Genomic DNA, 14,977 nt, shown 5'->3' on the forward strand with positions numbered 1-14,977 from the left:
GCCCCAACTTGTCCTGGAATGGTTCCAGCCATGGGGCATCTCCCACCTCTCTGGGCAACCTGGGCCAGTGTTTAACCACCCTTACTGTAAAACATCTCTTCCTTCTCTCTAGTCTGAATCTCTCTCTTTTAGTTTCAAACCATCACCCCAGGTCCTGTCACAACAGGCTGTGCTAAAACATCTGTCCCCAGCTTTCTCATTAGCCCCTTTAAGTACTGAAAGGCCACAAGAAGTTCTCCCTGGAGCCTTCTCTACTCCAGGCAGAGCAAGTCCCAATCCTCTTAGCCCATCCTTACAGCAGAAGGGTTCCAGCCCTCACATCATATTTGTGGCCTCCTCTGGACCTGCCCCAACAGGCCCAAAAGGAAGGTTAAGTCCTCCTTCCCACTCCCCATCCAGTGCTCTGGGCTTCCCCAAATGAGCATCACCCCTAGAGCTTGCTCCAGGGCTGTGGCATGGGGTCACAACCTCCCACATGGTGCCAGGGGTAACCCTACACATGTGTACAGCCTGTGTGTGACCCTGGCACTCACAGCCAGGTCGGTGCAGGCAGAGCTGCTTTTTATCCCCAGGGATTTCTTGTGGTTTCTTTCTTCTGAGTCACAAGGCATGAAGCACTGTCAGGGTTGGACCTGGCTGGCTGCAGCAAACCCAGTAAGCACTAAAACATACCCATGGGTGACTGGATGAGGCACTGCAAAGCTTTCCCCACTCCCTTTCACCCCCCCACTTTATTTTCTTGCTCCTAGAGGTTGCCTTCCTGGTGGAGGAACAAGCCAGCAACAATTAGCCTGGAGAAAAGAAACAGAGGGAAGAGGCACAAAGTTATGGGTTTGTGGCACGAAAATCTATCAGTGCAAACTCTGAATCTCTCATTTATTGAAGCCAATCACAGTTAAAAGGTCAAATCTGTTGGCAAACAGCAGTTTTGTATCATCCAGAGTGACCCACAAATGAAATCCAACCCAAAAGAAAACAAGGAACCAAACAAATGCACATGGCTCTAGCTCAAGTTTGGCCAAGGCTGTTCCCCTTGGCTGCTCTTCTGGCAGCTTCACAGCAGTCAGTGACTCTCCCCCCTCCCACCCCAACTCATCACACTCTTCCCCCAAAAGCCCCACAGCTGCAGAGGGACAGAGGTGCAGGTGGCAAGCAGATGGTGCAGTTATTCCATCTGAAGAGTTATGGAAGTCCTTCTCACCAAAGACAGAAGTGAGGTGGGTGTGCAGCATCCTTCCACCTCCAGCATTCGGCTGCTCGCTCTCCAAGGGCAGGGAGGTTCAGGCAGGGCTTGTTCCTCAGTCTGGAAGGGACCAACCCTGCCTGCTCAGGAATGGCTGTTCAACAGGAGATGCTTGGAAAGCAGAGGGTGAAGAGGCTTCCCCAGGTAGGATAATTAATTCACCTTGATGAATTATTTCATCCTGAGGATGCTCAGGAAGATGAGTGCTCCCAGCAGGCTTCCATCTTGACTCAGCTCTAAGATCTCCTGTGGGGTGAGGTGCAGCCAGGGCCAGCACCAGGAAAAACCTGCCCTGGCTCTTCAGTGAGTTGGAACCAGCAGCCACAAACCAGGAATTGCTTGGTGAGGCCAGGCACAGTCCTGGGCCCACGTGGAAGTGTGTCCTGCTGGACAACAGTCAGGCAGCACATCAGCAACAACCTGGGTGACCACAGCTTGCCTTGTCAAAGAGGACATGCTAATAAACACCAAAAAACTCCTCCTTTCCTGCTTTGTCATGCTTTAGTTTTTCTTCCCAGAGGAAACTTTTGGATATTGGACAAAATGCACTGGAATAAAGCTCCACTTAGGAGATAAACTCAGGAGGAAAGGAAAAAAAAGACCTTTGCCTCTTACAGGCATTCCAAGAAAATTCACTGTTATTTTCCTGGACTATTTGCATCCATCAAAACAAAATTCCTAAGGATCCAGGAGAGGTTTGATCCCAATGAGTGCTGCAGGTGCTAAGCCCTAATGCCCTCTGGAAAAAGGGTGGATGTGGAGACTGTCAAGAGTTGTCTCCCCTCAGCTGCCTTGGTACTCAACCACAGACCAGCTTCAAAGCGTGGCAGTGAGTTCTAATCTTCTACAGCACAACGATGTCAATGCCCAGAGCTACCTGACCCAGAGAAACCATCCCAGCATGGCAGAGGAAGGACAGGGTAACCTGCAGCCCAGCCTACACCTTGTCCAACCACCTTCCCAAGAGGCGAAAAGCAACCCAAGACCTGCGAGGAACCACCCCTTATTTGTGCTTAGAAAACCATCAACATGACCTTGGAGGGGATGGGATGAAGAGATATAAAATTAGAGGAAATCAACACCAAACCAGATCCAAAAAAAACCCCAAACTGTATGTACAAAACCAGTCCAAGGGATAAGGTCTGCCCAGTTCCAAATGCCGCTGCACAAATGGCTCTGAAGTCTTGCCCCGGGGGAGCAGCACGCTGCCCTACCCGAGCCCCACATCCAGGGACATCATCACCACAAATCCTAGGATGGAGGTCCAGGATGCCAGCTTCCCGTTGCCACTGCAGAGAGAAAAGGGCAAGTGTGAGCTCCTGGCAGCCAGGACTGGCTTCTCACACAAGGCAAGCCCTGCCTTCTGTTTCATCTGGGCGAGCAAAGGGACGTGCCAGAATCATTGGTGTTTCCCCCTGTATCTGTCTGCTTTTACTGGTGGTCACCAAGGAGTCTCACCTGGTCTGTGCCTCGGGGATGATATCATCCATCACCACATAAACCATTGCTCCAGCAGCGAAGCCCAAGGCGTAGGGGAGGAGAGGCTCTGCCACCACCACGGCGAAGGCACCAAAGATGCCGGCTAAGGGCTCCACCATGCCGCTCAGCTGCCCATACCTGCAAAAGGCCAACACTAGAAGCCACCAGGGACCTGGATCAAGAGCCAGAAGAGCCCTCCCATGGGACTCTGGACCTCCCCATCTCCATGGTCGTAGAATCATAGAATCAGCCAGGTTGGAAGAGACCTCCAAGATCATCCAGGCCAACCTAGCACCCAGCCCTATCCAATCAACCAGACCATGGCACTAAGTGCCTCAGCCAGGCTTTTCTTGAAGACCCCCAGGGACGGTGCCTCCACCACCTCCCTGGGCAGCCCATTCCAATGCCAATCACTCTCTCTGTGAAGAACTGCTTCCTAACATCCAGCCTATACCTACCCTGGCACAACTTGAGACTGTGTCCCCTTGTTCTATTGCTGGTTGCCTGGGAGAAGAGGCCAACCCCCACCTGGCTACAATGCCCCTTCAGGTCCTCTCTAGTGTCACCATGTCTGGGAGGAGGTCAGTCACCCAACCACATCAGCCATTCTAAATGGGCTACAGAGGTAATCACCTTTGACTAGTAGCTGACCTAACCTAGTGGCTTATCTCAGGAAGGAAAACAAAGCATAATCCAAGGGGGTTGGAATAGATGACCTTCAGAGGTCCCTTCCAACCCAAACCATTCTATGACTCTATGATTCTATGAGGAGAGGCTGAGGGAGCTGGGGGTGTGCAGCCTGCAGAAGAGGAGGCTCAGGGCAGAGTTCATTGCTGTCTACAACTCCCTGAAGGGAGGCTGTAGCCAGGTGGGGTTGGTCACTTCTGCCAGGCAAGCAGCAACAGAAGAAGGGGACACAGTCTCAAGCTGTGCCAAGGGAGGTCTAGGCTGGATGTTGTTAGGAAGTTGTTGTCAGAGAGAGTGATTGGCATTGGAATGGGCTGCCCAGGGAGGTGGTGGAGTCACCATCCCTGGAGGTGTTCAAGCAAAGCCTGGATGAGGCACTTAGTGCCATGGTCTGGTTGTTTGGCTAGGGCTGGGTGCTAGGTTGGCCTGGATGAGCTTGGAGGTCTCTTCCAACCTGCTTGATTCTATGATTCTATAACTCTGTGACTCTATGACTCTGTGATTCTATAACTCTGTGATTCTGATTCAGGGATCCAGATCTTCATCAGGGATGAGTCAGAGAGGAAGCATCTCCAGTGAGTATAGCTCAATCCCAAAGAGGACACTTGGCCACAGCATCAACCAGAATGAAATTGTGCCCTTCCTTCTTGCTTTCTTTCCCTCTAGGACTGTTTCAACTCTCGTGACCATGGGAACTCCCTTCCCAGCAGCAGCAAACCTGGTGCAAGTCTCAGCACTGGCTGCACTTACAGAACTGGAGCTGGGTGGGAGGGAAAGAAAACAAAGCTTTGGCTGGAGTAATTTCCAAGCTTCCCCCCTGCCTCGCCATCCATCACCCGGCCCAGCACACGTGCATGGGCAGGAATACAGCCCTGAGCTCACAGAGTTCATGCCCTTGGCTCTTTCACCTCCAGAAAAAGGCAAAAATAATAAAAAGTGAGGTTGAAATCCAGCCCAGAATGAAGTGAGAGAGGAAAAAAATAAAAAAGAAATAAAAATGAAATAACTGAACACAAAACCCCCTAAGCCCTGTGCTTAGTGCAGGAGCTGGGAGCTCACCACAGGGCCTCAGCAGGCAGATTGGGATGGGCTGACCCACTGGGATCACTGATGATTGCAGGCTGGAGAGGTGGGCACAAGCCAACCTCAGGAGGTTCAACAAGACCAACTGCAGTGTCCTGCATCTGGATTGAGGCAATGCCAAGCACAAATCCAGGATGGGCAGTGCCAAGCTGGAGAACAGCCCTGAGGAGCAGGACTTGGGGGTGCTGCTGGACAAGAAGCTCAACAGGAGCCAGCAGTGTGCACTTGCAGCCCAGAAAGCCAAGCAGAGCCTGGGCTGCAGCAGCAGAAGTGTGGCCAGCAGGGCCAGGGAGGTGATTCTCCCCCTCTGCTCTGCTGAGACCCCACCTGGAGTACTGCGTCCAGTTCTGGAGCCCCTGGGACAAGAGGGCTGTGGAGATGCTGGAGTGTGTCCAGAGCAGGGCCAGGAGGATGCTCAGAGGGCTGCAGCAGCTCTGCTGTGAGCACAGACTGAAAGAGTTGGGGCTGTGCAGTCTGGAGAAGAGGAGGCTCCCAGGTGACCTTCTGGTGGCCTTCCAGGATCTGAAGGGGGCTACAAAAATGCTGGGCAGGGACTTTTTAGGCTCTCAGGGAGTGACAGGACTTGGGGGAATGGAGCAAAGCTGGAGGTGGGGAGAGTCAGGCTGGAGGTGAGGAGGAAGTTGTTGAGCAGGAGAGTGGTGAGAGGCTGGAATGGGTTTCCCAGGGAGGTGTTTGAGGCCCCATGGCTGGAGGTGCTTAAAGCCAGGCTGGCTGAGGCTGTGTGCAGCCTGCTCTAGGGTAGGGTGTCCCTGGCCATGGCAGGGGGGTTGGAACTGTCTGCTCCTTGTGGTCCCTTCCAACCCTGACTGATTCTATGATTCTATGCATCACTTAGGAATAGCAGGGCAGTGCTCTTAGCCCTTCCTCCAAGCTGGAAACCAGCAGTGCTTCCAGCATCAGTTCTCCACGATGCCAGGAGGGAACATGCCAGGTCTGCAGCTTCATTCCAGCCCCAGCTAAAAAACATCTGCTGCATGGACACACTATGGGAAGCAGCTCTTGGCTGAGTCAGCCCATCACAAGGGCAGGTCAGTGATGGAGCAAAGGGATATGGGGAGAAAATGTAGAGACATCCACTCATCAGGAGCTGCTGGCAGAGGAGTGAGAGGAGTGAAGAGGAATTGGCTTACCAGAATGCTTTCCACGTTGAAAATCCAGCGCCACGTAACGGCAGGCTGACGGCCAGGCCCTCTGGGAAGTTCTGAATCCCAATCCCAATGGCTAAATTCCTAAGCCACACCAAAAAAAAAAAGCACAAATATGTGTACAGATAGATAATTGGAAATCACAGCCTGGGGTGGGCTGCTGGGAGCAGGGGGAAAGAATAAAAGCTGTTAGTAAAGATGTGCCTTTGGAATGGAAGCGCTGCTGGCCCCAGGGCTAGGTCATGCTGATATTTAGCAGGAACACAGCAAATTTCACCTTCAAAGAGCTCCACTAGATTTTGTCAGCTTCAGCACCAGCTCTGGGAGCAACAGAGACCAGATGGAGGAGAAAAGACCTGTCCAGAGGGGCCCTGGTGTTTCCAACCTTAGGCTTCCCAGAAGCCGCAGCATCGCTGGATGCCAGTGTCTGGAGCAGCCTTGGGTTTGGGGCTCCTCCCTCCCAGGGGGGTTTGCCATCAGTGCCCCAGTGCAGCCAGTTTCTCTCCCATAACCTGCTCCAGCTCTCACCAGCATTGCCCTTAACCATAACCACCCCTCCACAAGCTTTGGGGCTCATCAGAGGAGAAGGAAGATATTTTTGCCACAGAATTTTGTTTCTTTCTCTCTTTCTGACCCCACTTGCATCCAATGGAAAGGCAGCAGCTGGACTTGTAGAACCTAAAGCAGCCAGCCAGGAGAGCTGGTCTGTCCATCAGCAAAGTGGTCCAGGAGGAGCAGGGTGCTGTGATGAGCAGTTCTCCAGGCACAAGAGAGAGTAAGCCTCATGCAGGGGGTTAGGCAGGCAGGGATGGTGAACTTGAACTGCTCCCAGTAAAACCCCATGTTCTCCAGCAACTGGCTCTAAGAGCTGGCAACTGAAGGACAGACAGGAGAGGCTTGAAGGAGCATGCAAGGACAGAGAACTAGGTGAGGTTTCTCCTTGCTTGCCCTCTCCCCTTCGACACTTAGGCCCAATGCCTATTTCAGCACCCACCTTCAGAACACCCTGTGCCCACCTGCTGCCTCTCTCACACAGCAACCCCATGGTGGGAGCACCACATCATCTGGAGCTTATCCAAAATGGCAACACCTCGATGGACAGCCAGCAGTGACAGAAGCTGGATTTGCAGTGGGAGGGTCTGTTAGATGTTCCCTACTGGGGGCAGCTGCACTCCAGCTCTGGGCACCAGAGCAGAAGCTGCTCCTGGCACCCCTCAGTCACAATTCGCTCACCCACAGCCAGAATTTGCTCCAGCCTCAGGAATGGTCCTTCCCCTCTTCTGCAGGGTCCCTTCCAGCTCGGTGGGAGCTTGGAATTTTGGGTGAAACCCAGGAAATTGGGATATGGGGGGGGTTCCTCCTTCAAAGGAACAAAATGCTGCAAGCACCAAACTACCTGAGGCTGGTTTTAATGGCATGGGCTGAGCAAACAACAACTTGTCCCACTGTTGGAGCATTTCTCCCTTCATGGCTTTACCTGTGTGTGCTGGCAGAGCTTGCTGTGACCCATCCCTGGCTGGGGGACACACTGACTGTCCAGGATGGGCTCAGAGCTCCAGCAACAAGGTGCTGGGTTGTGTCTTACCCCAGCCTGCAGCTCCTAGCAGGCCCCCAGTGCCTCTCTGCAAGGTCACTTACTCCTTTGCCAGCAGCTGAAAGCTCCTTTTGCTGCTTTAAACACTTGTTTCCTATTAGTAAAATAAGACTGGTGAGAAAAATCTCTCTGGGTTGTTTAAACTTCTACCAGGGTTTACAGAAGAGGGGAGGGGAAGGGGGAGAGGCTGTGGGTTTCCCTAACCAGGACAGGCTATTACAATCAAAAACATTATTCAAGGGAAAGAGAGAGAGAGAGAGAGAGAGAGAGAGAGAACGGAGGGGGGAAAAACATCCCTTTTAGAAAACACTGGAGCCGCTGTCTGTGCCCTGGGCTTTTTTTTCCCCCCTCCTTCCCTCGCCTCTGTACAAAGCAGCTATTACTGGCCCCGACCACAACAAATTAATGGGGTGGGAGAGGGAGGTGTGAATGGAGGGGTCTGTACGGCAAGGGCAGTCAGCCCCCGCCCCCAGCTCACCCCCTGGTCCCACTGGGAGGAGGGAACCCTGCTCTGACCCCTTGCCCTGCAGCAGCCCCGGGGCAGAGAAAGCTCCAAAGGGAAAGATTTTAACCTGAAGAAAGATCCAGCAGGAGAAGGTGGCTTTGCCCCTACTGTCCTCCTCCTCCTCTCTCTCACATGCACACAGCTAGCAAAACCCAAAAGGTCTCCACGAAGACAAGAACCGGGCACAGCCCTGCAGCGTGGGTCACCTTGATGCCTCCACCAGGTGCCCAGTGGGTCTCATATGTGCCAGGGCTGCAGCCAGCTTGGCAAGCACAGCAAGCAATGGGCTGCAGAGAGCAACATGCAATGTGCCATGGCACACATCATGGCTGGCAACCTCTTGGCAAGCACAGCAAGCAATGGGCTGCAGAGAGCAACATGCAATGTGCCATGGCACACATCATGGCTGGCAACCTCTTGGCAAGCACAGCAAGCAATGGGCTGCAGAGAGCAACATGCAATGTGCCATGGCACACACCATGGCTGGCAACCTCTTGGCAGGCACAGCAAGCAATGGGCTGCAGAGAGCAACATGCAATGTGCCATGGCACACACCATGGCTGGCAACCTCTTGGCAAGTACAGCAAGCAATGGGCTGCAGAGAGCAACATGCAATGTGCCATGGCACACACCATGGCTGGCAACTTCTTGGCAAGCACAGCAAGCAATGGGCTGCAGAGAGCAACATGCAATGTGCCATGGCACACACCATGGCTGGCAACATAAGACAGTGTGCATTGGGTCACAGTCTACCCCAGTACCAATGGGGACCTGCTGAGGCCAGGCCACACACATCCCCCAGCCCATGGGAGGGAGGCAGCACTGTGTGCTCCCTCCCAGGTCAAGACCTTGACCTGTCCCCCCATGGCATCATATCATGTGGGTGCTGACAGTCAGGTACAGGCACACAAAGCTTTGATATGTGGCATGGTGAGAGGCAAAAGCCACCAGAGAGCCAGTGCCTGGCTGGAAGTGTCCCTGCATGTGTGCTTTCTCTCTTCCTGACATCCTTCTGGGCTCAGCATCAGCCTGAGAAGTTCTCCATGTCATCTCTGGTCCTCCAGACCCTCCATGTCCCCACAAAGGTCTTCTGCTTGCCAAGACCACATCTCCCTATTCCTGGGACCTGCCACATTTCCTCCCACCACAGTTGTCTGAATAGTTCTTGGACTCTGAGGCCTCTGAGCCTCTCCCAGGGATGCTCATCTCCTCCGTGCCAACACAGAGGCCAGAAACACAAAAGCCTTCCTATTTGCCTTGTCTTGGTTCACTGCATGAAGGCTACCTCTGCTCGCTGCTCAGGGACCACCTCTGTTTGCCCAGTGCAGCATCTCAGGAGACTGGTTAGACCACACCTTGAGTACTGTGTTCAGTTCTGGGCCCCCCAGTTTAGGAGGGACATTGAGATGCTTGAGTGTGTCCAGAGAAAGGCGACGAGGCTGGGGAGAGGCCTTGAGCACAGCCCTATGAGGAGAGGCTGAGGGAGCTGGGATTGGTTAGCCTGGAGAAGAGGAGGCTCAGGGGAGACCTTATTGCTGTCTGCAACTACCTGAGGGGTGGTTGTGGCCAGGAGGAGGCTGCTCTCTTCTCTCAGGTGGCCAGCACCAGAACGAGAGGACACAGCCTCAGGCTGCACCAGGGGAAATTTAGGCTGAAGGTGAGGAGAAAGTTCTTCACTGAGAGAGTCATTGGACACTGGAATGGGCTGCCCGGGGAGGTGGTGGAGTCGCCGTCCCTGGGGCACTTCAAGGCAAGGTTGGACGTGGCACTTGGTGCCATGGTCTGGCCTTGAGCTCTGTGGTAAAGGGTTGGACTTGATGATCTATGAGGTCTCTTCCAACCTTGGTGATACTGTGATACTGTGATACCTTTGGGTGCTAAAGCAAAGAAGATTTACCTCCAGTGCCCCAACTGTGAAATAAAACCGTCCCAAGGGACATTCCTCTCCCACCCTGGCCGCTGAGCCACGCACACCTCACACCTTCTCCGCAGCTGCCGCGTGGAGCTGAGGGCAACGCAGTCGGTGAGAAAGGAACTGAATCAAAGCTGCATTGTGTAGGAGGAAAACAAAGGCAGCCTTATTACGGAAATAGGTGGGGATTCTTGGAAGGTTTCCCCCACTGCAAAGAAATACATTGTAAAACACACGCACAAAGACAGGCTGGAGCAGCCTGGCCCAGGCCACCTCAACCTCCGGGTGCCCACAGCGAGCTAGGGGATGTGGAGGAGCTGACAACGGGGAGATGAGCCAGCAAGAGGGGTGATCATCGAGATGACATGTTTACAGTATCACAGTATCATCAGGGTTGGAAGAGACCTCATAGATCATCAAGTCCAACCCTTTACCACAGAGCTCAAGGCTAGACCATGGCACCAAGTGCCACATCCAATCCTGCCTTGAACAGCTCCAGGGACGGCAACTCCACCACCTCCCCGGGCAGCCCATTCCAGTGTCCAATGACTCTCAGTGAAGAACTTTCTCCTCACCTCCAGCCTAAATCTCCCCTGGCATAGCTTGAGGCTGTGTCCTCTCGTTCTGGTGCTGGCCACCTGAGAGAAGAGAGCAACCTCCTCCTGGCCACAACCACCCCTCAGGTAGTTGTAGACAGCAATAAGGTCACCCCTGAGCCTCCTCTTCTCCAGGCTAACCAATCCCAGCTCCCTCAGCCTCTCCTCGTAGGGCTTGTGCTCAAGGCCTCTCACCAGCCTCGTCTAGAGGCATTAGGGGAAGGTAGAGACCCAAATGTCTCTGAACATTTCATCCTGATGGTTGGTTTCAGAAGTAGAGATGCTTCAAGACTGGATGAGGCACTTAGTGCCATGGTCTAGTTGATTGGATAGAGCTGGGTGATAGGTTGGACTGGATGATCTTGGAGGCCTCTTCCAACCTGGTTGATTCTATGATTCTATGCCATCTGGTCTGATGGGTCACCCCTGTCCAGCTAGAAGATGTTTTGCAGACAAGGAGGACAACCTGAGGTTCATCCCCAACCTACAGATGTACATTGGTTTAAAGAGCACCCCAGGAGAAATCTGCCTGGGGGGATGTGTGTGCCCCACCAATGGCTCTGCCACCAGCACCCTGGCCAACACAGCAATGTCACATGGGTGCCCCTTGCATTTGGGCACCATGGTCTTAAGTGTCCTCAGAAACATCAAGGATCAAGGATGCGTATGTTACTGTTCCCAGCTCTCTGCCTCAGCTTCCCCATCTGTAAAATGGTGGTGACGACACTGATGTCCTCCACGACCTAGCACCCAGCCCTAGCCAAGCAACCAGACCATGGCACTAAGTGCCTCAGCCAGGCTTTGATTCAACACCTCCAGGGACAGCAACTCCACCATCTCCCTGGGCAGCCCATTCCAATGCCAATCACTCTCTCTCACAACAACTTCCTCCTAACATCCAGCCTAGACCTCCCCTGGAACAACTTGAGACTGTGTCCCCTTCTGTTGCTGCTTGCCTGGCAGAAGAGAACAACCCCACCTGGCTACAGCCTCCCTTCAGGTAGCTGTAGACAGCAATGAGGTCTGCCCTGAGCCTCCTCTTCTGCAGGCTGCACACCCCCAGCTCCCTCAGCCTCTCTTCACAGGGCTGTGATCCAGATCCCTCACCAGCCTTGGTGCCCTTCTGTGGACACATTCCAGCACCTCAACATCTCTCTTGAATTGAGGAGCCCAGAACTGGACACAGCACTCAAGGTGTGGCTTCACCAGCGCTGAGTACAGGGGCAGAATAACCTCCCTTGTCCTACTGGCCACACTGCTCCTGATACAGGCCAGGATGCTATTGGCTCTCCTGCCCACCTGGGCAGTGAAGCAAAACACTGCTAGGACCTGTGCCACCTACACGTGAGCCCTGCAGCAAGCCAGCGACGCTGGGATGGATCTGCCCTTGCGTTGGCTGCTCCCCTGCTGCAGCCACAGCTCAGTGCTGCAGCTTTAAAGGAGCAAAGGTAAAAACCACAGCATCCTGGTGGCACTCCTCATGGCAAAAGTGAACCCCCCCCACCCAGGAACACAGTGGGGCTGGACCTCCTACCCCCAGCTCGCCTGCCAACTGCTACGGCACCACGCTGGGAGACTCCAAGTTCACTTTCAGAAGGGAAGGGGGAAAAAAAAGTTGGCATCCCTGCATATTTGCAAGGTCAAGGCACAGAAAGCCTTCTATAAGCCTAAACCCTTGTTTTCAAGGGCCTATTCTTTTACAAACTGATTATGAAAGCAGGCTACATATTCTTAACAAGCCCCTTTTCACTCCGGCTTTCAATTCCCTCCAGTGTATAATGTGCATGTGTACTCTTGCATGGCAGGCCCTTACATACTGTTTTGATTGTTATCAGCCTGCCATGAAAGGCCTGATTGTTTTGGGTTCCCAAGATTACATCATGGCTCCCACTCTGGGCGGCCTGTCGAGGTGTTTGATCAAGGCTGGCAGGTGGGAAGGAGCTCCGCGGCGGTGGCGGCGGCGAGCGCGGGGCTCCGCGAGCTTCCCCGCACCTGCCCTACCTGTTCCATGCGGCTCTGCCCGTAGCGTGCCAGCCTGTCCTGCCAGGAGCTGCTGCTGCTGCTCAAGGTGGTAGTGGTCCTCCCAGCACTGATGCCTGCTGGACCATGCTCCCAAGCCTGAACTAGGAATTGGGGCTGTTCTGCCTGGAGAAGAGAAGGCTGCAGGGAGACCGAGAGCAGCCTTCCGACACCTGGATGGGGATTAGAGGAGAGCTGGGAAGGGGCTTGGTACAAGGGCTTGTAGTGGTAGGATGAGAGGGAAGGGATTGAAGCTTGAGGAGGGCAGATTTAGGCTTGATATGAGAAACCACCTCTTGACAGTGAGGGTGGTGAGACACTGGAACAGGTTTCCCAGGCAGCTCCTGGATGCCTGCTCCCTGGAGGTGCTCAAGGCCAGGCTGAATGTGATCTCCCTATGAGGAGAGGCTGAGGGAGCTGGGATTGTTTAGCCTGCAGAAGAGGAGGCTCAGGGGTGACCTCATTGCTGTCTACAACTACCTGAAGGGAGGTTGTAGCCAGGTGGGGTTGGTCTCTGCCAGGCAACCAGCAATAGAACAAAGGGACACAGTGTCAAGTTGTGCCGGGGGAGGTCTAGGCTGGATGTTAGGAGGAAGTTCTTCCCAGAGAGAGTGATTGGCTTTGGAATGGGCTGCCCAGGGAGGTGGTGGAGTCACCATCCCTGGAGGTGTTGAAGCAAAGCCTGGATGAGGCACTTAGTGCCATGGTCTGGTTGACTGGATAGGGCTGGGTGCTAGGTAGGACTGGATAATCTTGGAGGTCTCTTCCAACCTTGTTGATTCTATGATTCAACCTGGGCTAGTGAAAGGTGTCCCTGCCCATGGTGGGAAAGTTGGAACTGGATGATCTTTAAGGTCCCTTCCAACCCAAACCATTCACTGAATCTATGTGCACATGGGGCTCCTGGGGGGCTCTGTTACTGTAGGTGTTTTAAAGCCAAATCATAGAATGGTTTGGGTTGGAAGGCAACTTAAAGATCATCAAGCTGCAAAACAGGCACCTTCTCTTCATCTGGAATTCCACAGCAGAGCTTCCACTCAAACTGTGCCACCAGCAAGCTACTTTCCAAACAGCACCAAAGACTCCAGTGCACCTCAAAGGTAACAAAGGGAGAAGCAGCAACAAGAAAGAATCTGAGACATAAAGCAGAGGAAGAGCACCAGAAATCAGGAGGCAGGAAAGGGCTGGACAGATAGTTGAGGGTTGCTCTGCCTGAGGAAGAGATGGCTCCAGAGAGACCTTCTGGTGGCCTTTCAGTATTTAAAGGGGCCAATAAAAAAAGATGGGGACAGACTTTTAGCAGGGCCTGTCATGACAAGACAAGGGGGAATGGTTTGAAACTAAAAGAGGGAGACTTGGACTACAAGGAAGAAATGTTCTACCTTGAGGGTGGTGAGACCCTGTCCCAGATTACCCAGAGAGGAGGGAGATGCTCTATCCCTAGAAACATTCCAAGTCAGGTTATTTGGGGTTCTGAACAATCTGCTTTATTTGAAGATCATAGAATCAGTTAGGGTTGGAAGGGACCACAAGGAGCAGCCAGTTCCAACCCCCCTGCCATGGGCAGGGACACCCTACCCTAGAGCATCCTGGCCACAGCCTCATCCAGCCCAGCCTTAAACACCTCCAGGGATGGTGCCTCAACCATCTCCCTGGGCAACTCATTCCAGCCTCTCACCACCCTCATGCTCAACAACTTCTTCACATCCAGGCTGAATCTCCCCACCTCCAGCTTTGCTCCATTCCCCCCAGTCCTGTCACTCCCTAGTAGACTAAAAAGTCCCTCCCCAGCATTTTTGTAGGCTCCCTTCAGATCCTGGAAGGCCACAATAAGGTCATATCCAGTCTGAGAGGTCCCTGCTGACCACAGGTGGGTTGGACTAGAGGACCTGGAAAGGTCCTTTCCAACTCAGACCACTCCATGATTCCATGCTCCCATGGGACACATGGCACAAGCAAGGTCCAGCAGCCAAGCACTACAATTTGGGCTGGGACGTTCTACAGGGCTGGGGCATCTCCTCCCTGTCCCAGCAAAGCAAGGGGAGGGCTCAGATGAAAGGATGCCCATCTCAGCCATGCCCTGGCACAACTGGTTGCTGGCAAGAGCAAGGTCAAAGCCTCAGCATCAGGCAGGGTGGGCGATACAAGCACTGAGCATGGGCTGCGCACGGCTGGCCCCGGTCAGGGCTGCGTCGGGGCAGGTATCTACCGGCGGATCGCACGGAGAGCTCCCATTGTCTAGGGACCATTTTTTTCCTCTGGGCTTTTAAAAAACCTTTGTTCTTATCTGCCTGCTTATTTCTGTACCTGTTTGATTTATGAGTCAGCCTCATGCACAGGGTAAAAGTTCACCTCTGCCCAGCTCTGGGGAGCACAAAGACGCGTTTCACCGGCTCCGCGCCTTCCTGCCCTCCTCTCTCTTCCTCACCAGGTTTTGACCTCACCTGTGCAGCAGGGAAGGTTCAGGGAGCCCCACTGCTTTCTCCTGCTGCCAGATAAGAGTGTGAACCTGACCTGTAAGTGCAGGATCCAGCCAGGCTCGGCTGAGCCTCACCCAGCTCTGTCACTCCAAGGCTGGTATCTGGCAAAATGAGCAAGAGACGTGACTGAGACCCAAGAGTCTCTCACTGCAAAAACCTCCTCTGCAGGAGTGATTGCACTTGTGCACTTGTCCTGCTACTTGCAGCACATAA

General features: G+C 53.6%; 1 protein-coding gene across 1 annotated transcript in view; it reads right to left on the bottom strand.

Annotated features, from left to right (window-relative positions):
- Window positions 1–851: 851 nt before the first annotated feature.
- The window catches only part of SLC39A11 (solute carrier family 39 member 11), a 141,904-nt gene continuing 127,778 nt past the window's right edge, over window positions 852–14,977 (bottom strand). Inside the window, exons 8-10 of the mRNA XM_064150660.1 lie at window positions 5,644–5,742; window positions 2,702–2,860; window positions 852–2,532 (exon numbers count right to left, since the gene is read on the bottom strand). Coding sequence (XP_064006730.1) covers window positions 2,454–2,532; window positions 2,702–2,860; window positions 5,644–5,742 — 337 coding nt within the window. The 3' untranslated portion in view covers window positions 852–2,453. The remainder of the gene's footprint in view (window positions 2,533–2,701; window positions 2,861–5,643; window positions 5,743–14,977) is intronic.

The sequence above is a fragment of the Pogoniulus pusillus genome, chromosome 11 (genome assembly GCF_015220805.1).
Source record: "Pogoniulus pusillus isolate bPogPus1 chromosome 11, bPogPus1.pri, whole genome shotgun sequence".
Taxonomy (NCBI): Eukaryota; Metazoa; Chordata; class Aves; order Piciformes; family Lybiidae; genus Pogoniulus; species Pogoniulus pusillus.